Source organism: Ovis aries, chromosome 8 (assembly GCF_016772045.2).
Source record: "Ovis aries strain OAR_USU_Benz2616 breed Rambouillet chromosome 8, ARS-UI_Ramb_v3.0, whole genome shotgun sequence".
NCBI lineage: Eukaryota > Metazoa > Chordata > Mammalia > Artiodactyla > Bovidae > Ovis > Ovis aries.
The window spans coordinates 1,907,951-1,931,694 of record NC_056061.1 but is presented as its reverse complement, the minus strand read 5'-3'; the positions used below and the strand labels follow the sequence as shown (position 1 = coordinate 1,931,694).

The 23,744-nt window shown below is 42.0% G+C and overlaps 1 protein-coding gene across 2 annotated transcripts in view; it reads left to right on the top strand.

Moving 5' to 3' along the window:
• Positions 1-23,744, top strand: part of COL12A1 (collagen type XII alpha 1 chain) — a 120,100-nt gene that overhangs the window by 54,451 nt on the left and 41,905 nt on the right. The window contains exons 24-40 of one of the 2 annotated variants that reach the window (XM_015097286.4): positions 930-1,072; positions 1,380-1,509; positions 3,342-3,478; positions 4,552-4,681; positions 7,255-7,394; positions 7,603-7,735; positions 7,846-7,872; positions 8,206-8,348; positions 10,879-11,008; positions 12,004-12,143; positions 12,566-12,695; positions 14,108-14,250; positions 15,584-15,713; positions 16,015-16,157; positions 18,811-18,940; positions 21,421-21,540; positions 22,617-22,763. In XM_015097286.4, coding sequence (XP_014952772.3) covers positions 930-1,072; positions 1,380-1,509; positions 3,342-3,478; positions 4,552-4,681; positions 7,255-7,394; positions 7,603-7,735; positions 7,846-7,872; positions 8,206-8,348; positions 10,879-11,008; positions 12,004-12,143; positions 12,566-12,695; positions 14,108-14,250; positions 15,584-15,713; positions 16,015-16,157; positions 18,811-18,940; positions 21,421-21,540; positions 22,617-22,763 — 2,196 coding nt within the window. Of the gene's footprint in view, positions 1-929; positions 1,073-1,379; positions 1,510-3,341; positions 3,483-4,551; positions 4,682-7,254; positions 7,395-7,602; positions 7,736-7,845; positions 7,873-8,205; positions 8,349-10,878; positions 11,009-12,003; positions 12,144-12,565; positions 12,696-14,107; positions 14,251-15,583; positions 15,714-16,014; positions 16,158-18,810; positions 18,941-21,420; positions 21,541-22,616; positions 22,764-23,744 lie in introns of both variants that reach the window. The other variant, XM_060419188.1, reaches the window with a different exon arrangement.

Here is a 23,744-nt window from a genome sequence, read left to right as displayed (position 1 = left end):
GCTGGCAGCGAGAGCTCCTTTTTTATTGACTTTTGGACTCTGGCCTTTACCAGAGAAGCTCTGATGGCTTTGGCTTTGAGCAGAGCTTTGAGGAAAGATATTCCTCACTCCTATTCCTGGTGGGGTTTCTGAGGCCATATGAAAATACTCTTTCCTTCTCCCATCTTCTTGGCTGACCTCCAGGAAGAAGGGAGGCCTCTTACAAGAAAGAGGAAGGAATGGGCGTAACTCCAAGGCGAGAACTGACTCCACTGACTCCTCAGTCCCTTAGGTCTTCATCTCTCATATTTCCCTTCATATTAGACCATTAGGTGGGAAATAATATATTTCATAATGGGCAGGATTCATCTGACAATTCCTTAAAACTTTAAAGTCCGTCTTTGGACAAAAAACTAGAAAGCTGTGTGGATATTAGTGAAGAGGGGACTGTAAGCCCCTTACATGTGCCTCATGGGCTAATCTCTTTGAAGAATCCCCCGAGTTCCACTTACTAATAGACATCACTCTCACTTATTTTTTTTAAAGTAAAAATGAAATGAAATACTAGGTTGGCTTTTTATGTATGAAATCCTGTGATTGAAGAATGAAAATGGTCAACTTACAGACGTTCCAGAAAAAGGGACTGGAACCTCAGGAAGTTAGTCTCTGTTTTGGCTTTCGTATAGACACTAGAGTGCCATTTTACATTTAAATGTTTTTTCTCTATGAAATAGTTATCACATGCAGCCCTAGTAGGTGTTGGCGGTAAACAGTGAGATTGGGTTTTTGAGGGGAGAGAGAGGGATTATATTAAATCTCACCGATTACTCACGGCAGCCCATTTTCTATTTACCGTGTACTGATATCAGTAACTGCGTTGCACTTTACCACTGAGCCACTGGAAGCAGTTAACAAATGAGGAGAATGTGTCTGCGTTTTCATTTCAACAGTGCCTGTGCCTGTGGTCAGCCTGAACATTTACGATATTGGCTCAACCGCCATGCACGTGCAGTGGCAGCCAGTGGGGGGCGCTACCGGCTACACCGTGACCTACGAACCAACCAATGCCACGGTTCCGACCAAGCCCAAAGAGGTGGGAGCCCTTTGTTTCTTTATCGTGCGTCTTCTTGAGCCTTCACTGTTGTCGAGTCCCCGTTTAGGGGCTCATTAGCTCATGTATAGCTTTACACACACACAAAAAAACCAGATTAGATTTGTGGCCTGTGACACATCTTAAAAAAAAAAAAATCAGTATGAAAAGGGAAATGCCGTTCAGAGAAATGAGAAATAAAAGTTGTGTTCAAGTCTAGTGGTCACAGCTTGGTGTGATTGGCTGTCCCTCATTAGCAGAAATGCTTCATTTGAATGTGTTGTTTCGCCCCGGGCTCGTCCATCTGCAGATGCGCGTGGAGCCGACAGTGACTGACGTGCAGCTGAGTGACCTCTTCCCCAACACCGAGTACGCGGTTACAGTCCAGGCTGTCCTGCACGACCTCACCAGCGAACCCGTCACAGCAAGGGAAGTCACCTGTAAGATGTCGTGAGGTTTCCTTCTTCCCTCATTGCTGTGAACGTGGCTTGTTTGTTCAGCTTTTTCTTTTGCCCAATGATGCTGAGACTGATTTTGATTGTTTGTGCATAAGTTGTAGGGTTATTCCTTATGGCCAAGGTTGTTTCTAGACTTACAGCAGCATCTTAAATCAATTGTTAAGATTTGCATTATTTTTCCATATTTAACATATCAGATTTTCAGATGGTATCTTACAACCAGTGGTGTCTTACAGTTGCTCTTGGTGAGGTGTCCGTCAGGGAACAGAGCATAAAATAAGGCTGCATCTTACAGTCCATACTGTTGTTGACCATGAATATGGTGCCCACCGTTAGTGAGAAGGGGATGTTGGAGAAAAATACTAGATGTTCCAAGTTCTTGTTGAAGGAGAAACTATGTCACGTCTAAATCAGTCTGTTTATGTTAAGTAAATTAACTCAATCCCCAAACATATTGATCAACTGTGATGTTCCAGTCTTGTGCCTAGGTTTTGGGAATGTGCTGATGAATAATGTAGGGCAGGGTGGAGGACCCTGACTCCTTCATGGTTTGCACTTCTCTTGTGTGTGTTGTTCAGCCTCCTGTGTGTTTCTGGTTTGTTTCACTAGTATTTAGGTGCTTTTTCTTGAAAAGTGATAGTGACGGCACTTAGGACCCTGGTCTTACCCAGCCGGTAGTTCTGTTTCACGCTTCTTGAGGTGGGCATGCTGGGATTCTAAGCATGTTTTGGCTTACATTTTGTGAGTCTCAGACTGCATTTCTAAGGAAATGAAGAAGTTGTAAGAAAGCTTCAAGGGGGTACGGGGCTGAGATAGAAGCTTGAAGAGACAGAGAAGAGAAACGCTGCAAGCTAGGGCAGGGTAGAGTTGCTGACCTCATGTAATCACCGTTTACGTGTCAGACCCTATCTGGAGCTTGTGGTTTGTAGAAGTGGGGTGATGATGGGTGGAAAGAGTGGGGATCCAGCCAGGCATGGAGATGTATTTTGGAGGTGCTGAGTGAGGGGACCCAAGTCATAGTGGGATTAAAGACAGACATGGCTGTAGATTTGGATATAGGGCTGGACTGCAGCAGTGGAGGGGGTGGAGGGCGCAGAGAGAGGCTGAGAGAGGAAGGGATGGAGGGGTAGGAGCATAGAGGTGGAGAGACAGATTCAGGAAGAGACATGTGCAGACTTGAAATGAGAGACAAAGAAAGTTGGTCAAACAGGCAGCTAGAAAGAGTGAGATACGTCTCATGTGACAAGAGAAAAACTCCTTAGTTATCCTCCTCCTTGTCCTTTTTAAGGTAAAGATTTGTTTGACTTGGGGAAAATTTATTGTTGGATTTGCTCCTAACCATTTGGGCTTCTGTGGGTTTTTTCTTATGAACTTATTGGATGTGTAATTTTGAATCATCTTCATTCTTTACTCTTATAACCATTTTGCTATCACATGCTTCAGGAAGCATGACACTTTGATTTCAATCTCAACTGATTGAATATTTGTTAAAAAAACATAAGCTACACATTTATGGCAAATTGTGATTTATTATAGCTGAACAGCAAGTAAGAGTTTATTTAAATAGAATGGGAGAAAGTTAAATATAAATGAGAAAGAGTTGTTATTAAAATTTAAATTTATCCTATTTTTAAAAAGCCTTTTTAAGAATCCAGCTATATCTCGTAGAATCAAAGTGCTTTTATCATCATAACCAGTTTGTTTAGTTACTTTGCCGCACACCTTGAAGTTTTCTCCAAGCGACTTCTTGAAAGCTTGTGTGGAAGCTGTAGAGCTTTGCGATTGAGAGTAAATTCTGGCCCTAATTTATCCAGTGCCTCTGCCCACTCCTCGAGACCTGAAACTCAGAGACGTGACTCACAGCACCATGAACGTCTTATGGGAACCCGCACCTGGGAAAGTGCGCAAATACATTGTTCGCTACAAAACCCCGGAAGAGGAAGCCAAAGAGGTAGGTTGAGGTTGGAAGCGGTTTAGAAATATTTGTTTTCCTAGTGGTTTAGCAGAAGAATCTGAACAGGTATAGCGTGTTTTGAATACTTGTCACTTTATGAACATAGTGTTGGAAACTTGTCATATATTAACAAAGCACTATTTGAATATTGATAATATATTGGACTGTTTTGCATTTAGTTTAGAAATGTTTTGCTGTGTGATATTAATCCTAAAACATCATCCCTTAGTAGATAAACGGTTACAGAATCTAGATGGTATTTCGCTCTCTGCCTGATGCCTAATATGATGCTCTGCATTCTACGAATGACTAACAATGTCATAATGATGTTCCTAAAAATGAAAGGTAGCAAGGGGATTCAGGAAAGAAGAGGGGGAGTTTGTCAAGGAATAGGGAGGTAGGACAGTCGAACGGGACAGAGAGAAAGAATGAATGTAGTGTCGGAAGGGTGTCTCTTTGGCTTTGAACGTTTCTGAATTGATATTGGGATGAAAAGCTATTTCCATGACAACCTGCTTCAGGGTGGGAGCAAATTGAGGGGCTTCACCAGCAAATGGGTTTAAAATGTATGTTCCCCTGAAGGGACGCTAGTGTAAGAACCTCAGAGGCAGTTTTGGAAGCTAGAAATAGTTTCTGTAAGCACCCAGTTGCAGACTGTGCTGGTCTTCTGAACTGCATGCAAGCTAATTTAGACCTGTGCACGTATTCTTTTCATTCTGGGTTTCAATTTGCAGAAGCAGTACAATGACCAGTGGGTCTTACAAGCTAAGGAGAATTTTTCTGAAAGCCATGAGGCAGTGACTCACAGGGAAATGGGGAGAAAGCGATTAGGTTGTTTGAATTCCTAGGCTGTCATCATTTAACAAACACAAGGCTCTAGTACATGCATCGTTTCCACTTTGGAAACTATAAATGGTCTTCGGTTCCTAGACTCTTAGGCAAATTGGAAAACTTTGCTGTTTTTTTTTTTTTGTACTGCAGTTCTTATGCTCTCGTGCTGAGTGACACAGCCAACAACAGAGAGATGTCAAAACTAACTTTGTAACAATAGTCCCACCGCTCTATTGCAGGTAGAGGTGGACAGGTCACGGGCCAGCACGCCGCTTAAAGACCTCTTCTCTCAAACCCTGTACACAGTCAGCGTGTCTGCTGTATACGAAGAGGGGGAGTCGCCCCCAGTGACTGCGCAAGAAACCACCCGTGAGTTGTGCTCGTGCTTTAATGATAATTGGGAAATAGCACTGCATGCGTGTGTCACTGACTAACTGGTTATTTCATCTCTTAAAATTAAAATAATTTTTCTGATGGAAATATAGTTGATTCTTCATGTTGTCTTAGTTTCAGGTGTACAGCAAAGCGATCCAGTTTTATATGTACCCCTGTAGTATATACTGTAGATATATGTATATTCCTTTCTGGAATCTTCTCCTTTATAGGTATTACAAAATGTTGAGGATAGTTCTCTGTGCATTTCTTAACGTCATTTTTGCCAGAATTTAATACTATTTGGGATCGGGTGGTTTCTCACTTAGTCACTTCCCATCTTCTATCCTTAGGTTTGTATTCCTTTTGTGATGATTTCTCTCCTGTTATTCTACCAGCCACTGTCACTAACTCATCTTCCATATACTTAACTGGTGTGTGGGGTGTGTGTGTGTGTGGGGTGTGTGTGTGTGGTGTGTGTGTGTGGTGTGTGTGTGGTGTGTGTGTGTGTGTGTGTGTGTGGTATGTGTGTGTGTGTGTGTGTGTGTAGGGGGGTGGAGAGAAAGCATGTTACTTCCACAGTATTTAACTCAATTATTATTGCCGGTCGGTCTTTTTCTGTCTGTACCGCTTCCCTCTGGCTCCCTCCTAATGAAGTCCGAGACATATATTTTGCTCAACTTTGAACCTCCAGTTTCTAGCTCAGTGCTTAGCACATCATTTTCTGGATAAATGGTGTTTAAGAAATTGAAGTCTAGAGCCAGCAGAGTTCCCAAGAAATAGAATATATTGGGAGCCACGTAGGTAATTCAAGATTTTCTAGTAGCCACATTAGAAAAGGTAAGGAGAAAAATGAAATTAACTTTAATAATGTGTTGCATTCAACCCAGTGTATCCAAAATATTGGCATTTCAAAATTTACCAGTATAATAATTATTAGTGGGATATTTCACATTTTTTTGATAATTTTTTAAAAATCTGATGTGTCTTGAAAAAAAGGTGAAATTCGTTGTTTTGGGGTGAAATGTCCTATAGATATCAATTAGGTCTTAATTTGGGGCTTCCCTAGTGGCTCAGTGGTAAAGAATCTGCCTGCAATGCTGGAGATGCAGGAGACATGGGTTTGATCCCTGGGTCAGGAAAATCCCCTGGGGGAGGAACTGGCAACCCACTCCAATATTCATGCTTGGAGAATCCCTTGGATAGAGAAGTCTGATGGGCTACAGTCCATGGAACTTCAAAGAGAAGGATACGACTGAGCAGCTGAGCACACACACACACACACACACACACGTGTCTTAATTTACGCTTCCAGTGCATCTCAACTCAGATGCCGCATTTCAAGTACTAAATAGCTACATGTGACTGTTGGCTCCCATGGGGGACAGCACAGGTCTAGAGAATTCAAACAACTTGCCCAGCCTCGCCCAGGAAGCTAGTGGTGGGATAAGTGCTGTGGTCCAAACTTTTCCAGCATCTCTATCACCAGAGGATCAGAAACTTCTACAGTGCCCCACTGTCTGTACATGATCAACGCATCTTGTCAAATATCACAGCCTCCTTAGCAACTTCAGTTGCCTTCTTGGAATCAGTTCTTACCTGGAAAGGGTAGTGGCTGGAGATGAACCTTTGCCCATAAGTGCACACTGGCATAAATATAACAGGAATAGTAAAGGGAAGGACAGGTCAGGAAGAAAGACTAGTGAAAGCAGCTCATTTAACATACTAAATTAATACTTGTTTTTCATCTTTAAGATTTCCTAGGAACTTTTAGACACATCCAAAGTGCATCCTTCATGGTTGGTTTGGTCTGCAGTCATGCTTGTCAAAGTGGGAACAGTCTTTTTGTCTCAATGGGCCTTTTCATTGTCATTATTAGAAATAAATTTTTTTATAGCTCTGGCTTTTGTGCAGTTGGCTTTGGTTACCAGGAGATAGAGGAATAATTGACAACGAAAGCTCAGAACGGGTGGCAGGCGTTCCCACTTGCTTGCACTGCAAGCTCGCTGGGGTGCCTGGTCAGTAGTAAAATCCTTAGTTGGGATTTCAGCCATCGTCGGCACTGTAGGGCTATTCCTGTCTCTGAACAGAGTTGATACAGTCAGCTTCACGTTGTGTGTCAGCTTAGTAATCTGTAGGAAAAGCTTATCTGTAGGTTACTTAGATCGTAAGTAACGATCTTCATGAACCATGAAGGTTCATGCTCTCTCTGATACTACAGGCTAAAGTTTGCTTTCTGTGTTGCTACGGAAAAGAGTCCAGGGTTTTCCTTAGATTCTCAAAAAGTGTGAAGGGCAAAACGATGAAGAACCACTGTGGTAGAATAGTATGACTAAATGGTACCTTAAAAAAACAACAACATTTTAATAGACTTAAGTATTCTGTTATATCCATAAAATACTTGCAGTTCTCAAGGCTCTCTCTCATATTTACTTTCAAATAAACTGAATTTGTAAGATACTTGGTTCTAATGTTGTCAGCCAGTTTCCTCATGTCCGTTCAAGGCACTTTTATTATATTGAGTTTGTAGATCACATCCAAAAATGTAGTCCTGCCTTCTCTCATGACAGACACTGTGCCAGCCCCAACAAACCTGCAGATTACTGAAGTAACACCAGAGAGTTTCAGAGGGACTTGGGACCATGGAGCTTCTGATGTGTCTCTCTATAGAATCACCTGGGCGCCTTCAGGAAGCGCAGATAAGATGGAGGTAGTGTTAAAATTTTTTTTTTTAATATGTGACCTTTGTTGCCCGAAAAGCATCGTTTCCTACTAGTGACATTTGAGCTCATGGCATGCCTCAAAGCAGGAAGAACATCAGGCTAAATGATGTCAACCAACTGCCGTGGAGCGTGTGATGCACACGGTGACTTAATCTTGTGTCGGCTTCTTTTTTTTTTTTTTCCTCTTTCCTTAAGACCATCCTAAATGGAGACGAGAATTCGCTGGTATTTGAAAACCTGAATCCCAACACTCTCTATGAAGTTTCTGTTACCGCCATTTATCCTGATGAGTCAGAAAGCGATGACCTGATTGGCAGTGAGCGTACATGTAGGTGTTTAACCTTCAGTAGGACATTTTTTTTTTTTAAAAAAAATTAACAGAATAGAGCTTTGGCTGAATTAGTAATATTTTGCCACCTTCTTCTTTTTTTTTTTTAGTGCGTTTGATACCCTTAACAACACAAGGTAAGAACTTAATTTGCTGATTGTATGAGTGACCAAAGAATGAACAAATGAATGAATGAAAAGTACCACAAAATCCATTGCAAATAGGCCTTCTGCTTTTACAGTGAATTGTAAGGTGTTGATTGGGACCTCTTTTAAACAGGTCTCTTTTGCTCTTTGCTACTATCTGTTAAGGAATCCTTTGAGACTCAATGACCATCATTTGTTACGGGGTCAGATTTAGGTCTGAGTCTAGAGGTACACAACTCGGCTCATTTCCTTGGAGACAGTGCGTATTTGTGGGGGAAGCATTCTTCAGTTTGTTTACTCTCTTTGTCAACAATCTTTTCTCAGCTCCAAAGAGTGGCCCACGAAACCTTCAGGTGTACAACGCAACATCCAACAGCCTGACTGTTAAGTGGGATCCTGCTAGTGGTCGTGTGCAGAAATACAGAATCACCTACCAGCCTTCAACAGGGGAAGGCAATGAACAAACGGTAATCTGTTTGGAAAAAAAGATACCTGGTTACATTCTTTTTCTCCTCAAGCTCTCACTCCCAGTGTTTAGTAAGTCAGACTTACTGTTTTGAGAATTATGAAATTTATTCTATTAGTTGGAATTATTTGGCTTCATCGCTAATGGAGCCTCATAGCATCAGGCTTGTGCCTCAGTGTATTCGTGTTTTCTTAAAAACTGTTAGGGCTGGGTTATCAATGAGGATATCTAGATTTTTGAGTCTATTTGTATTTTCATTTCTTACATCTCTGACTTGATCAAGTGTCAAGAGAGTTTGCTAATCTTCCATTATTCTGATTTTTCTGTTTTTTGCATGTCATGATGTATGTCTTAGTTCTGATGTTTCTTGATCTGGGTACCTGTTCAGCCTAACTTATAATACTATTTATCACATTTGCATTGGTCTGAATTGAGGTTCCTGAGGAAGATAGTAAGACTGTAAACTTGGCCTTCATCTTCTTTATCTTCCCAGCCTTCCCTTATTTAACAGAGCCCTTGTCCATTCACTTTGCTTACTTTGAACCTTCTCCAACTTTGTTTTACAAAAGGTGTGGCCCAAACTGCACACATTACCCTGGGTCAGGAAGCAGTGTGATTTTTATTTTGATAGAGTGATGCTTTCTGATTTATTTCAAATACTTCTTTTGGTGAGGTCTGGCATTTTGTTGACTTTTGCGGGACTGTACTCTTTCCTCACAAAGCCTTAGAGAGAGATGAGTTATTAACTTTTAATCATTTGACTCTGAGCTCCATATGGTCCATACCTGTTCCCAGTTTAGAGGTGTTAGGAGAGGTAGATGCTGGCAGTGGTTAAAGGTCTCTGAACCCGCACAGTAAGTGGATTGTGCTGAACGTGTGCTGCTTGTGAGCTGCTCTGTTGAGGTTTCCGTAGAACCTGACTTAGGGAGTGTGATAACATTTGGATTAAAAATGTCTTCGAGTTCATGATAATAAACTAAATACCAAGTGTCATCAAGTGGCTTTTATATAAAATAAGACATTTAATGGACTGATATTTTAATGGCAGAAACAGAACTTTCATTTGAGCTGGGCCAGATTTAGATAAAACTTGTCCTTAGCATTTCTGTTCTTGGTGATACTGACCATCAAACTGCTGCCTCGAGTCTCTTTTCCTATCCCTCAGCTGTTTGTTGCAAGCAGGAGTGTCCTCAGCTTATCGTCTGTAAAGTATTAGCTGACAGTCCCTTAGAGTCTGTTATTCTTAGGGGTATTTGCCTTTTAATGCTGGCTCATAAAATAACCAAAGTAATGATTTACTGATGCTAGCAGTATTTTGAAGAATTGGATGTAAGAATTAGGCACACTCTTCTGTTTCCTCATGGGGCTAATTCTACTAAGTGGGTGCTTTCAGATTTGTTAAGTATCAAATATGTTGATAGTTTGCTCTCATAATCTCAGATACTGAATTTGTTAAAATTAGCCACTGTGGGCTTCCCTCGTGGCTCAGACAGTAAAGAATCCTCCTGCAGTGCAGGAGACCTGGGTTTGATCTGCAGGTTGGGCAGATCCCCTGGAGGAGGGCATGGGAACCCACTCCAGCATTCTTGCTTGGAGAATCCCCATGGACAGAGGAACCTGGCGGGCTATATAGTCCATCGGGTTGCAAAAGTCGGACACGACTGAGCGACTGAGCAGCAGCAGTGGTTGAGTTTGCCCATGTGGAGGAGGAGTGCAGCGATTCACTGAAGTTTTCTGTGAAACTCACACCACTTGAGTGGATGGGTGCTAAGTGGGGAACATCTGGACCGGCCCTGGCATATGCACTCATGGTGGGCAGCATGCCATTTTCATGCGATTTTAATTAGTCTGGCATAAGTATCTGAATTCGGTAGACTGTTAACAAATCATACAAATTTCCTTTCAACAAGATAACGAGATGGCCTTAAGCAATGACTCTGTAATCAGAGGACGCTGAGAAAGCTTCATACCGCAAGGCTGGAATCCTGGAGTGTGGCCTGGCAGAGGGTCCCGTCACGTAGTTTACACAGCTCATGCTGTTAGAGGGGTAGTTTTTGAGGGGGAAAACCAAAAGCTTTAGATCTTTTGCTGAATCATTTTAATGTGTTTCTAAAGCAAATAAGAAACATCTGTAAAAAAGGTTAAGAATAATACTGAATGGTGTGGCACCTCCACTATAGTGCAGTTTTTTGCTATCTTAAAGTTCCTTTGCAGCTTGCTTATGATTAATGCCTTTTTTGGGGAAGAGATCTGTGAAACATGTTTTGGATGAAATTTCACAGTGCTGGCAGCTAGCACGTTGAAATATCTTCTTAAGGTCACCAGGTTTAAGGCTTAAAATCCTTTTTATGATTAAAGGTGCATCTTTCACATTTAAAATTATACCCAAGATATATTTCCAACTTTCACTGTGGGACATGTTTCCAGATCTTGGCAAAGGTCTCTCTATAACTACCCTGTAGAAAGAGCTTTCTCTAGCAGGTTAGTGAGACGGAGAGACAAGGCTGACACTTACCCTTGTTTCGCTCAAGACCACAATAGGAGGACGGCAGAACAGTGTGCTGCTGCAGAAGCTGAAGCCTGACACTCCTTACACCATCACCGTGTCCTCCCTGTATCCGGACGGCGAAGGTGGTCGCATGACAGGAAGAGGCAAGACCAGTAAGTGAACCCAGAATCCTGTGGCTTTAAAAACAAAAAACTAACTCATTTATTTACTTTGGCTTTTCTGGGTCTTTGACGCTGTGTGGGCTTTTCTCTAGTTGCTGTGAGGAGGGGCTGCTCTCTATTGCTGTGCTCAGGCTTCTCACTGAGGTGGCTGCTCTCGTTGCGAAGCACCAGGCTCTGGGGCTCATGAGCTTCAGTAGTTGCTGCTTCTGGGGTCTAGAGCACAGGCTCAACAGTTGCGATGTGTGTGTTGAATTGCTCCCTGGCGTGTAGGATCTTCCCAGATCAGTGCTCGAACCCGTGTCTCCCCCACTGACTGGCAGATAGTATGCCACTGGGCCACCAGAGAAACCCAGTTCTGTGGCTTTTTAAATAACCTTGGTGGAAATGGAGTCATATCTTTCTCTGGAAACCCTGGGGTGACATAGAGCTTTGCTGATCTTTTAAAATGCACGTTGATAATGATCTCAGTTGTTTTTAATATCCTTGGAATTCTCTGTCTCTGTTCACGGAAGAAAGACATTTATAATTATTCTCTCAGTTCAGTCGCTCAGTCGTGTCCGACTCTTTGCGACCCCATGGACTGCAGCACGCTAGGCCTCCCTGTCCATCACCAGCTCCGGGAGTTTACTCAAACTCATGTCCATTGAGTTGGCATTATTCTCTGCCGCTGCTGCTGCTGCTGCTAAGTCGCTTCAGTCGTGTCCGACTCTGTGCGAGCCCATAGACGGCAGCCCACCAGGCTCCCCCATCCCTGGGATTATGCTCCAGGATAAAGCAAATAAAAACTGCCTTGGAGCCAAAATATGTCTGGAGAGATGAGACAGACATTCATTAGATGATCACAGACACTGTTTCATTTATTCCCTACTTCGACAAATATTTATGACGTGCCTACTACAGGGGACCTGCTGTGTTCTAGGGTTCCTGGGAGACATCAGTGAACCTGTGTTTTGTGTGTGCTATGATGTGCTTTCTGTGCATTTCAGAACCTTTGAATACCGTGAGGAACCTCAGAGTGTACGACCCTTCCACCAGCAGTTTGAACGTTCGCTGGGACCATGCCGAGGGCAATCCTCGCCAGTACAAGCTCTTCTATGCACCCACGGCAGGGGGCCCGGAGGAACTGGTAATTATTTCCTGTAGGGAAGAATGTGTTTCAACTGCAGCCAAATGATTGCAAAGTAGGCCTAAAGAGTTAAAAATTTACCTTGGAGCCTAAGAAGTACATATTCATTTAGTAGAACTTGACTGAAGGTAGTAGGTTGCTGCCTGGGTGCCTGGGTGATTGGGGAGATTTGGGGACAGAGGATTGGAGCTGAGGGAAGTGATAATTCCAAGGAGTTCTAGGAGAAAGTCTAGGATGAGCGTAAGAAGTCTTTGCAAATAGTTAAAACAGTTCATCTGGGGGCGCATCATTCTGTCCCAGTATTATAGAACTTGCTTCTTGATTTGGTCTTGACTTATTATTTTGAGTATTGTATCATTCGAAGCATTATTTCTTTTGCAAGTTTTTCAAATCAGTACTTTACATTTTATTAAAATCTTTAGGTACCAATCCCTGGGAATACCAATTATGCCATTCTTAGGAATCTACAGCCAGAGACCCAATACACTGTTACAGTGGTGCCTGTTTATTCTGAAGGTGACGGAGGACGCACATCAGATACTGGAAGGACACGTAAGTCAGAAGGCAGAAAATGTAGCTCTTTCATGATACACTTTGCTTTTCAATGTAAAGGCCATATAGGCACATTGAAGAATATTTGGAAAATTCACGATAGCATAAAAATATAAAAGTTACTCATAGTTTACCATCCAAATTCCACCAACTGTTATTATTTTAGTGTATGAAACAGAAAAGTTATAATAGCATTCTTCTTCTGAAATGGTAATTTTAGAATTTATACATGTATATATAATCGACCGTATTCTGTTTCACTGGCAAAAATTCATGAACTTTGCTTTGTGCTTTATAAATTTATGTGGAGCAGTATTTTGTAACTGGCTTTCACAGTGTCAATTTTTGAAATCTGTTCATCACATTACTTAATTGCACATTTCTCTGGTATGCTGATGAAGTGCCTTTTGGCGTTGAAAATCTGAGTGCTTTCATTTGCCATTAACATCTTGAGAAACCAGTTTATAGTGGTTTTACAATTCTTTGTAGTATTGCTTAAAGGCTTTGGGGCATACCTATAAATATTTCTTTGGCTTTAAAAATACACTTGCTGATGGCTGAAAGGGAGCAAGTTCGGATGACTTCTTTTGGAGAAAGATTAGTGGTCTGGAAAGATGATAATATTGGCTAAACTAGAGTTTGGGGTTAAGACATGGATTTAATTTGAATGTTTTTCTAAGTCCTGGTTGAAGCAGTTAACTGAGAACTGAGTGTATCTTTTCTCCTTCCTTTTGCCTTTTATTTTAATCACAGAAGACATTCAGTATCGATTTGCTGAATGAGAAGGAATGAATGGGTGAAGATAGCTATTTGGAATTAGACGGCTTCATCCACGTTGCCAGGTTTCCCTTAGAAGGCAGAGCTGTAAAATCATCTCTCTCTCCAGCACCTGTGTTGGGAAACTGACGCTTCTTTTCAGTTTCTTGTTCCTTGTCTGTCCTTTTATGGCCATGGTGCTCAGTGGCTTGATCGTGTCCTGTTCTTTGTGACCCCATGGACTGTAGCCCACCAGGCTCCTCTGCACATGGAATTTTCCAGGCAAGAATACCGGAGTGTTTTGCCATTCCTTCTCCAGGGGACCTTCTTCCCAACCCAGGGATGGAACCCACGTGATTCTTGGCCACTGAGCTACCTGGGAAGCCCGTTTTATGGCCAACTCAGTACTATTGCTTTTACTTGCTTGCTTTTATTGGCAACAACTTTGCTTCCATATAGACCGAAGACATAGTTGGCTAACTTGGACTACACTTGGATTTGAAACTTTTTAATCTGCTTTTGTTTGTGGATAGTTAGACGTTTAAGGAGGACAATATTTTATCCTATTGGAGAGTGGACCTTCTGGAGAAGTGATAACAAAAACTCAACATAGATAAACAAACATAAGAAATGTGTGTTGGCTTTTCTTTCCTCAGTGGTGAGAGGGCTGGCAAGAAACGTCCAAGTGTACAATCCGACGCCAAACAGCCTGGACGTTCGTTGGGACTCGGCACCTGGCCCAGTTCAGCAGTATCGCATTGTGTATTCACCTCAGGATGGTACAAGACCCTCCGAATCTGTAAGTTACGCCTTGGAACTTGGCAAAAGAATGCTGCAGATTTCACTGCCTCGCCAGCTGTAGTAGCTGCTGGCCCCGGACGATAAATCAGTTGGTGTGGCACTGGGTCTCCTGGAAACTTCCTTTCTTGATAAGCTTAGTCTCATGTTTGTGCCCTGGTTGGTTGCCTGTGAGAATGCAAGCCATAGACAAGCCTGCGTGTAATGCTTAAATGATGGCTTTTCATGAATTAAAGTATTACCTATAGGGTTAGTTGGCAAAAATTAATTTTATTTTAAAAATGAAAATTAGCTATATAAGCTAAAAGCCCCAGTAGTTAATGCAAATCATTGCTAGGCCTTGTTAATATGGGCTTTTGTTATCACATACGCATGTCTTTGTTCAGAAAATACTTTGTTAAATTTGCCTCCATTGGCTCTTAACAGATTGCCCAATCTATCTTCAATTCATAGCACTGTGCTATTTTTTCAAAAGTAGATTAGTAGCGATCAGAAATTACTAATTTGACCTCGAATATGGGCTTCCCAGGCGATGCAGTTGGTAAAGAATCCACCTGCCAATGCAGGAGACATGGGTTTGATCCCCGGGTCAGGAGAATCCTCTGGAGTGGGAAAGAGAAATCCACTCCAGTATTCTTTCCTGGAAAATTCCACGGGAAGAGGCTCTAGGTGGGCTACAGTCCATGGGGTAGCCAGGAGTTGGACATAACTGAGCACGCATGCATTATCAGAATACCTATGGGAAAGTAAACTTATAAACTAGTTTAATTTACAAGCCTTTACAAAATAAACAATGATGATGAACAAAGACTAAACAAACGAGCAATGGCTGTGTTCTGTAAGAATGGCTGTGTGTGTGGAGTATATTCAGACAACTTCGTCCTTACCCATTGCATGGAGTTGCTATTTTAATAGAAAACCTCTGCCCCGCCAGTGTGTGTGTGTGTGTGTGTGTGTGGTGGTGGTGGTGGTGGGGGCGGGGTGGTCCCTTCTCTTTTGTGTACGTAACATTCAGGACACTTTTGGATAACTGTCTTGAGCCCTGGCTGTTGAATTTGAGAATCTTTTACAATAAACATAAATAGGAGATAATTGAAGTTAGTAAGGGTTCACTATGAACCCTAAGGGCTCCTAACCTTTTTTGGGGAGGAGATTTCTGAGGCTAAATTGCATTGAATGCTATAGCTTGGGCATATCTCACGCGGTAGCACAGAAGTTGGCTTCTGCTGTGTTGGGCTCTGCTTTTGTTGTAAGCGTTATTATGCTGACTAATGAAGGACTTGGTAAGCGTTTGGGTTGTCATCAGACAGAATCTGGCATGTCCTCCCCTTCAGATTGTGGTGCCAGGAAATACCCACACGGTGCACTTGGACCGGCTGATTCCGGACACTCCCTATTCTGTGAACATCGTCGCGCTCTACTCGGATGCTGAAGGGAATCCCAGCCCTGCCCAGGGCCGCACATGTGAGGAGCAAATCCGTTCTCCACCGGGTTCTCTTGTGACTCAGGGTGGGAGGCCCCGGGGCAGGCGCGGGTGGGGAGTGAGGGGTGCTGGGGGCTGCCTAAGTGAAGCCTGGATCGCTCTGAATACAGCATTTGCTATTCTGGTTTCACATGAGAACCATAGATGTGTACTTCATCATAAGGGAGTAAGCAACCTAGAGAGTGGTGAGGTACCTGCCCTGGGGACGTTTCTTTCACACCCCATACCCGACGTTCATCATGATCACAGACTGGAAACTAATTGTTGCATTTATTTATTTAGTACCACGAAGTGGACCAAGAAATCTCAGAGTCTTTGGGGAGACCACCAACAGCCTCTCGGTAGCCTGGGATCACGCTGATGGGCCGGTTCAACAATACAGGATCATTTATTCTCCCACTGTTGGTGACCCGATTGATGAATATGTGAGTCTGATTCTCATTCACCTGAGCATTTTATTTTGTAGTCTCTTACCTGTTGAAGGGTGAACATCAGCTTTCCTCTTTAGGAAGTCCTGTGATCACAGTTGCACTCTTGTCTCCTGAGACGGTCACATTTTGTGTGACTTTCTCCGATGTGAACAGCTTTCCTCTTTAGGAAGTCCTGTGATCACAGTTGCACTCTTGTCTCTCCTGAGACGGTCACATTTTGTGTGACTTTCTCCGATGTGAACAGCTTTCCTCTTTAGGAAGTCCTGTGATCACAGTTGCACTCTTGTCTCTCCTGAGACGGTCACATTTTGTGTGACTTTCTCCGATGTGAACAGCTTTCCTCTTTAGGAAGTCCTGTGATCACAGTTGCACTCTTGTCTCTCGTGAGACGGTCACATTTTGTGTGACTTTCTCCGATGTGAACAGCTTTCCTCTTTAGGAAGTCCTGTGATCACAGTTGCACTCTTGTCTCCTGAGACGGTCACATTTTGTGTGACTTTCTCCGATGTGAACAGCTTTCCTCTTTAGGAAGTCCTGTGATCACAGTTGCACTCTTGTCTCCTGAGACGGTCACATTTTGTGTGACTTTCTCCGATGTGAACAGCTTTCCTCTTTAGGAAGTCCTGTGATCACAGTTGCACTCTTGTCTCCTGAGACGGTCACATTTTGTGTGACTTTCTCCGATGTGACCAGCTTTCCTCTTTAGGAAGTCCTGTGATCACAGTTGCACTCTTGTCTCTCATGAGACGGTCACATTTTGTGTGACTTTCTCCGATGTGACCAGCTTTCCTCTTTAGGAAGTCCTGTGATCACAGTTGCACTCTTGTCTCCTGAGACGGTCACATTTTGTGTGACTTTCTCCGATGTGACATGGAGCAGCTGTCTGTGCCCAGCATGGCCTCCCCCATCACAGGCTGTCAGTGTCTTTGGGCTCATTTCTTTTCTAAAGACAGGTTGAAAGATTGTCTTATCTAATATAAATGCATATATTTTTATTCTATCATGAATTTTCCAAATATTCAGGTAATGTGACTCTTTAAATCTTAACCTTGCTTTGAATATAATTTCTTCACAATATCTCCCTTCAATCGTTGTTGTTTAGTTGCTGAGTCATGTGTGACTCTTTGCGACCACATGGACTGTAGCCCACCAGGCTCCTCTGTCCTTGGTATTCTCCAGGCAAGAATCCTGGAGTGGGTTGCCATTTCCTTCTCCAGAGGATCTTCCTGATCAAGGGATCTAACACATCTCCTACACTGGCAGGCAGGTTCTTTCTCTCTGAGCCAGCAGGCTAATCAAGCAGTCTTTTCTCTGCACTGAACATTTTTGGGTACACTTTGGTTTTGAGTATAAATACTCTCATACTAGTCTTAAACTTTTTGAGTGTCATATTTTGTCACTCTAGAACCTGATTCAAGTTTCTTCAAGCTTCTTCTTGGTTCTCAGTATGTATACCCATCTATTACAGAGGGACAAACTCACTACTTTCCTTAAAGTTTAATGGTTCATTGATGTGGTAGGTTAATAGAATATGACACGGAATGTTGATTGTAAGGCAGTGAAGTCTGTGCTTTGTAGCCATTTTGTCACATGTGTCGTCTTTGACTCAATGGACATGAGTTTGAGCAAACTCTGGGAGATAGTGAAGGACAGGGAAGCCTGGCATGCTGCAGTCCATGGGGTAGCAAAGAGCTGGACACGGCTTAGTGGCTGAAAATCAGGAATTGTCTTTGATAGTTCTTCCTTCATGGTCCCCATGTTGTGACATTTGTTATCTACTTGAACTTGAAATATTAAACTCGAATTCAAGCCCCTATTTTTATTAATCAGAAAGTCACATAACTGTCTTTTAAGTTTCTGCTCAAGATGAGATAAGCAGTATTACCACACTGAGTTTGCTAAAGCAGAGAGGCTCATGCTTTAGTGTTTATTCAGCTTTGCCACTGACAAGCATGCAATTTCCTGTCTTTTTCTGAAGACACTAAAAATGTAATTTCCCCCCACTTCACCATTTGGATTTAGGGGACACCATGCTGGAATTCACCATGCTGTTTTAAGTGATCCCTGTTGTTTGTAGAAGCAGAGCATAGGGTTGGAAGAGAGACTGAGAGCTCTGTCTGGTTCATTTCCTCTTCATGGGGGCAGTTGAATGCATCTTCCATTTCCTCTTTTTCCCCTAGTTAATATCAGCCAAGCTGATCCTCTTGAGGATAGAAGCTGAGTCTGCTTTTGCTTCCTGGGGCGCTCCCATGGCGGGCGTCACACCTGGCCCGTGGTGGGCACCGGGTGTGTGTGTGTGGAAGGAGCACCATAAAACCGACACAGAGAGATGAGTGGGAAAGGAGAGGGGCACAGCGATGCTTGGTCACGCATGTGCGAGATGCTGCCTTTCACTCTCAAGGCTTCCTTCCTTCCAGGAGGCTGAGCCGCAGGACAGGGACGTGGCTGATGTAGTATTTGAGCTGAGATGTACCTGACTCTAAAACCATTCCCCTTGCTGTTTGGTGGCAGGGAAGACAGTTTGCCCCACCGTGAACACTATACAACAAGAAGGAACCAGGAAGAAAACATTGCTGTTTATGGGAATACATATTGATCTGAAAATCCTCTAGCTGGTAATAACTTCGTAATTTAACTTCCCCTGCAGACCACTGTCCCAGGCAGAAGAAACAACGTAATTCTCCAGCCCCTGCAGCCTGATACCCCATATAAAATTACTGTTATTCCTGTTTATGAAGATGGAGATGGTACTCATTTGACTGGAAATGGAAGAACTGGTAAATGCCTTCTGCCTTTTATAATCTTTAAACTTGGTACTCTTTGAGTAGCTGCATCTCAGATACTATATTAATACTGCCTCAACGTTTGTATCATATAGTGCATTTTGTCAAAATGATATGACAACAGAATGTGTTTTTAGATTTTTAAAGGTCCACTAGAAAAAGGAAAATGAGACCCAAGCCTGCGTACTTTTCTTTGCCTGAGACAGCTTTATCCTTTGGAAAGCCACTGCCTAGTCACTGAATATTTTAGTTTGTGTGTTATCAGTTATGCTGTGGCTGTTAATCAAGTGTCAGCAAAAAATACTGTGTCACCATTGAATTTGTCATAAAAAGCAAGATGATTAGTAGTCATCTTCTGCCTTTTCAAGGTTAGATTTTTTTTAAAACATTTTTTTCTATTGTTTAGTTCAGTTCAGTTGCTCAGTCATGTCCGACTATTGCGACCCCATGGACTACAGCATGTCAGGCCTCCCTGTCCATCACCAACTAACTCCCAGAGTTTACTCAAACTTATGTCCATTGAGTCAGTGATGATATCCAGCCATCTTATCCTCTGTCGTCCCCTTCTCCTCCCGCCCTCAATCTTTCCCAGCATCAGGGTCTTTTCCAATGAGTCAGTTCTTCACATCTGGTGACCAAAGTATTGGAGTTTCAGCTTCAGCATCCATCCTTCCAATGAATATTCAGGACTGATCTCCTTCAGAATGGACTGGTTGGATCTCCTTGCAGTCCAAGGGACTCTCAAGAGTCTTCTTCAACACCAGAGTTCAAAAACATGATTTCTTCAGCGCTCAGCTTTCTTTATGGTCCTAAGTCATTTATGAAGAATTACCAGGGTTCAGTTGTCTTTTCTAGCCCACACAGGTGGCAGTTTCTTATGATTTAGATCCCAAGTTCTCCAGTTCGGTAGCTGGAATGACCTGAGGATCCTTAGAAAGGCTTATGCCTTGGTACCATGCACAGAGACACTGACGTAGTCAGTCTAGATGTGGCCTGGACCTGCTGAAGTTCTAGTGTGTAGCCAAAGCTGAAAGTCTCTGGCTGAGCTTGGAGGCAGGCTGGTCATCAGTCTGCTGGGTTCTGTTAACTGGGCGACATTGCTAAGACTTTTTTTTTTCCACTTCATTCAGCAAAAATCCCCTTAAGTAACATGATTTCAGGGTCCTTGCTATGCTTAATTGCCCAGACTCTTTCTCTGCTTAAACAATCTTGACAGCATTACAGGATTTGGGAGAGGAAACATTTGAAGGCTCCCAAGAGAAAAGCAGGACCAGTGTTTCAGCTCTGTCTCTGGAGGCCAAGAATTTGTATTTCTTGACACTTTTCATCTACAGAACTGAGTCAACAGAGACTCCGTTTAGCAGCTGAAATAATTTTAATTGAGCAATTTCCCCAATTTTCACTCCCTCCCTGAGGTTTCAGAATATATTTAGATACTTTTCTGGAGGAAATGCCATATTTCAGAATTTTGTGCTTAATCACAGAACATGAAAAATCTCTCCTAGATCTTGAGTTTTCTAGGAAGGGCCAAAGCCACTTCTGGTTTCTGTTATTAAAACAGTTTTTAAAGTTGAAGTTCTTATGTGTGTAATGCTATGAATAATAACTCAGTGGCTGACTATCATGCGATTTCACAGCATTGCTCTTACTGGGAATGGAGTTAGCCTGAGCTCTGGAAGCCCAAGGATTTCCTCTAGGTCTTGCTTGTAGAGGTTATAACGGTGTTGGGAAAGAACCTTGTTTTAGTCAGTAGCTAGCTGTGTAATCTTGGACGAACCATAGTTTATTTTTGTGATAAGATGGTTGGGCTGCTGCTGCTGCTGCTAAGTCACTTCAGTCGTGTCCAACTCTGTGTGACCCCATAGATGGCAGCCCACCAGGCTCCGCCATCCCTGGGATTCTCCAGGCAAGAACACTGGAGTGGGTTACCATTTTCTTCTCCAGTGCATGAAAGTGAAAAGTGAAAGTGAAGTCGCTCAGTTGTTTCCGACTCTGTGACCCCATGGACTGCAGCCTACCAGGCTCCTCTGTCCATGGGATTTTCTAGGCAAGAGTACTGGAGTGGGTTGCCATTGCCTTCTCCAGATGGTCGGGCTAGACAGTCTCAAAATTGCCTTTTTTTTTTTTTTTTTTGCTCTAACAATCTTTGATCTATAACATTCAAAAACTGGTATGAGATATATTTTAGTCTCTATGATTCTGCGTCATATAACATACTGGTTCTGGAAATCACCACTTCCTGAGTCTGTTTGATTTGCTATCTGAATTTGAAAAATTTCCAAGCTTTCTGTTGAACATTTCAGTGCTTATTAATTGTTTTTTGAATCAGAACATTATGAGATATTATTAATATGCTCTCATGGGGCTGCATTGCCAATATTCATAGCCAATACTCATTAAGTTTTATGCATAATGTTTGTTAGTCCTTGTTTGTCAATAAAAGGTCAGTAATGTGTGTCAATATTTGTTTTCAGTGGGATTACTTCCTCCTCAGAACATACACATCTCTGATGAATGGTATACCAGATTCAGGGTGTCCTGGGATCCTTCACCCTCTCCTGTTCTTGGATATAAAATTGTGTATAAGCCAGTGGGTAAGGAAATACCTTTGCTATCTTAGAAATGCATTAGAGGGTTATTTGTTTATGAGGGTGTTTTTAATTGCATCCTCCATGATTAGATTCTCCCGGTAGTTCAGTTATCACATCAAGTTCTCTCCTACCAAAGGTAACATTTCTGGAAATAGTATTTAAGCCAGTGGTTTAAAGTATCATTGTTACTATGGGTTTAGATGTTACTCCCATTAATTTGCATGACTAAGATATCTGATCTGGTTCATAAAATTCCACAAATTGAAATTGTGTTCAGACAACCTATATGTTATTATGCTTGTGAAATAATGGGTGCTTAATTAATATAAACTGTATTTCTGTATTTTTCCCATTCTGTCAAGGTATTATTCCATTTGGGGCATGTGCATTTTAGTTTATTCACAACAGGCTTGCTTTTCAACTTCCCACTGACACTTTCAACTAAATGGATGTCCTCTCTATTAAATTATTTGCCATCTTTGTTTCCATGTTCTATCTATATGTTTAGCAAAATGGAAGAAATATACTTTTTGTGCTAAATTTGCTGAGGTATCTTCCATGTACCCAGGAAGGGTGTGAACCAGAAAAAGGAAAAGGAGAGAAGGCAAGTGTCAGGATATGTGAGCTGTGCAAGAAACAAAGAGAGAACTTCAAAGTGGAGGAATGGGATGCAAGACAGATGTTTTAAAATCATCTCTACAACAGAAAAATGTTAATTGAGTACCTAGTGTGTACAGAGTACTATGCTGGCAAAATGAGACTTCAGAGAAGAAGCTTGAGAGTCTAGAGTAGTTGGCAGTGTGATGATTTATTCTTTAAAGGAACATTAATGGCACACATGCTGCATTCATTAGCACACATGCTAGGTCTTGTGCAACACTTTGAGAGTAACTAGAAAAGGATTGTGTCTGCCTACAGTTTTGTATTCACCATATAAAGTAGCATGTATTACAGGGAGCAAGTGCATAAGGGCTATGAAGTCAATAGTGTTCATACTATCGTTTAAGTCATTTGATTTTAAGAAAAAATTGAGACTAGGGATAACATATTTCTCTGTATTTTTGTGATTGTAATAAAAGGTTCCAATGAGCCCATGGAAGTCTTTGTTGGAGAAGTGACGTCATACACATTACACAATCTCAACCCCAGCACCACCTATGACGTGAATGTCTATGCTCAGTATGATTCTGGACTCAGTGTTCCTCTGACAGACCAAGGCACTACATGTGAGTCACGTAGCTTTCTGTGGTTATAAGAAAAAGTGTAGTATAAATGATCAGGCCAGTCTGTTTTAATTTTCTTTCTTAACATATGCATGTTTCCTCAGCATTGAGTAGGTAACACTTTTGTGTCCAGCTAAACAAATACTTAGGCCATATAATCAAAATTACAAAAAGTGTGTGTTGAGATATGTTTATTTCATATAAAATACATTTAAAAATTTGAAAGATAAAAATCTTGGAATTATCATTTCATCCATGAATAATATGTAAGATCACAGAGTTGAGAACTATGTGGTTTTTCCTGACATTTGATGTTAAACGCGGACTTCCCAGTTGGTTCAGTGGTAAAGAGTTCACCTGGCAAGGGAGGAGATGGAAGAGACGCAGTTCAGTCCCTAGGTTGGGAAGATCCCCTGGAGTAGGAAAAGACAACGCATTCCAGTATCGTTGCTTGGAAAATTCCATGGACAGAGGAGCCTGGTGGACTATAGCCCATGTGGTCACAAAGTCACGACTGAGTGACTGAGTAAACACATGCACAGTTGAAAGTTTTCATGTAAATGTCATGGTTACTGATTGAGCCCACAGATAGATTTTGTTATCATCAAATGCTTCAGTGACTATTAAAGAACTTAGCAGATAGAATTTCAGAAAAAATTCTCGTTATTTTTCATGAGATCTTGGACATTCATTGTGTTGAGAGGGGCTACAGACAGACCTCGTTTTATTGCACTTGGCTTTATTGCACTTTGCAGACGCTGCATTTTCTATAAATTGAAGTTTTGTGGCAACCTGGCATGGAGCAAGTCTACTGGTGCCATTTTTCCATCAGCATTTGCTCACTTCATGTCTCTGTGTCACATTTGGTAGTTCTTGAAATATTTCAACCTTTTTCATTATTATTATGTTTGTTATGGTGATCTGAGATCAGTGGTCTTTGGTGTTACTATTGCAAAAAGATTACAATTAGCTGAAGGCTCAGAT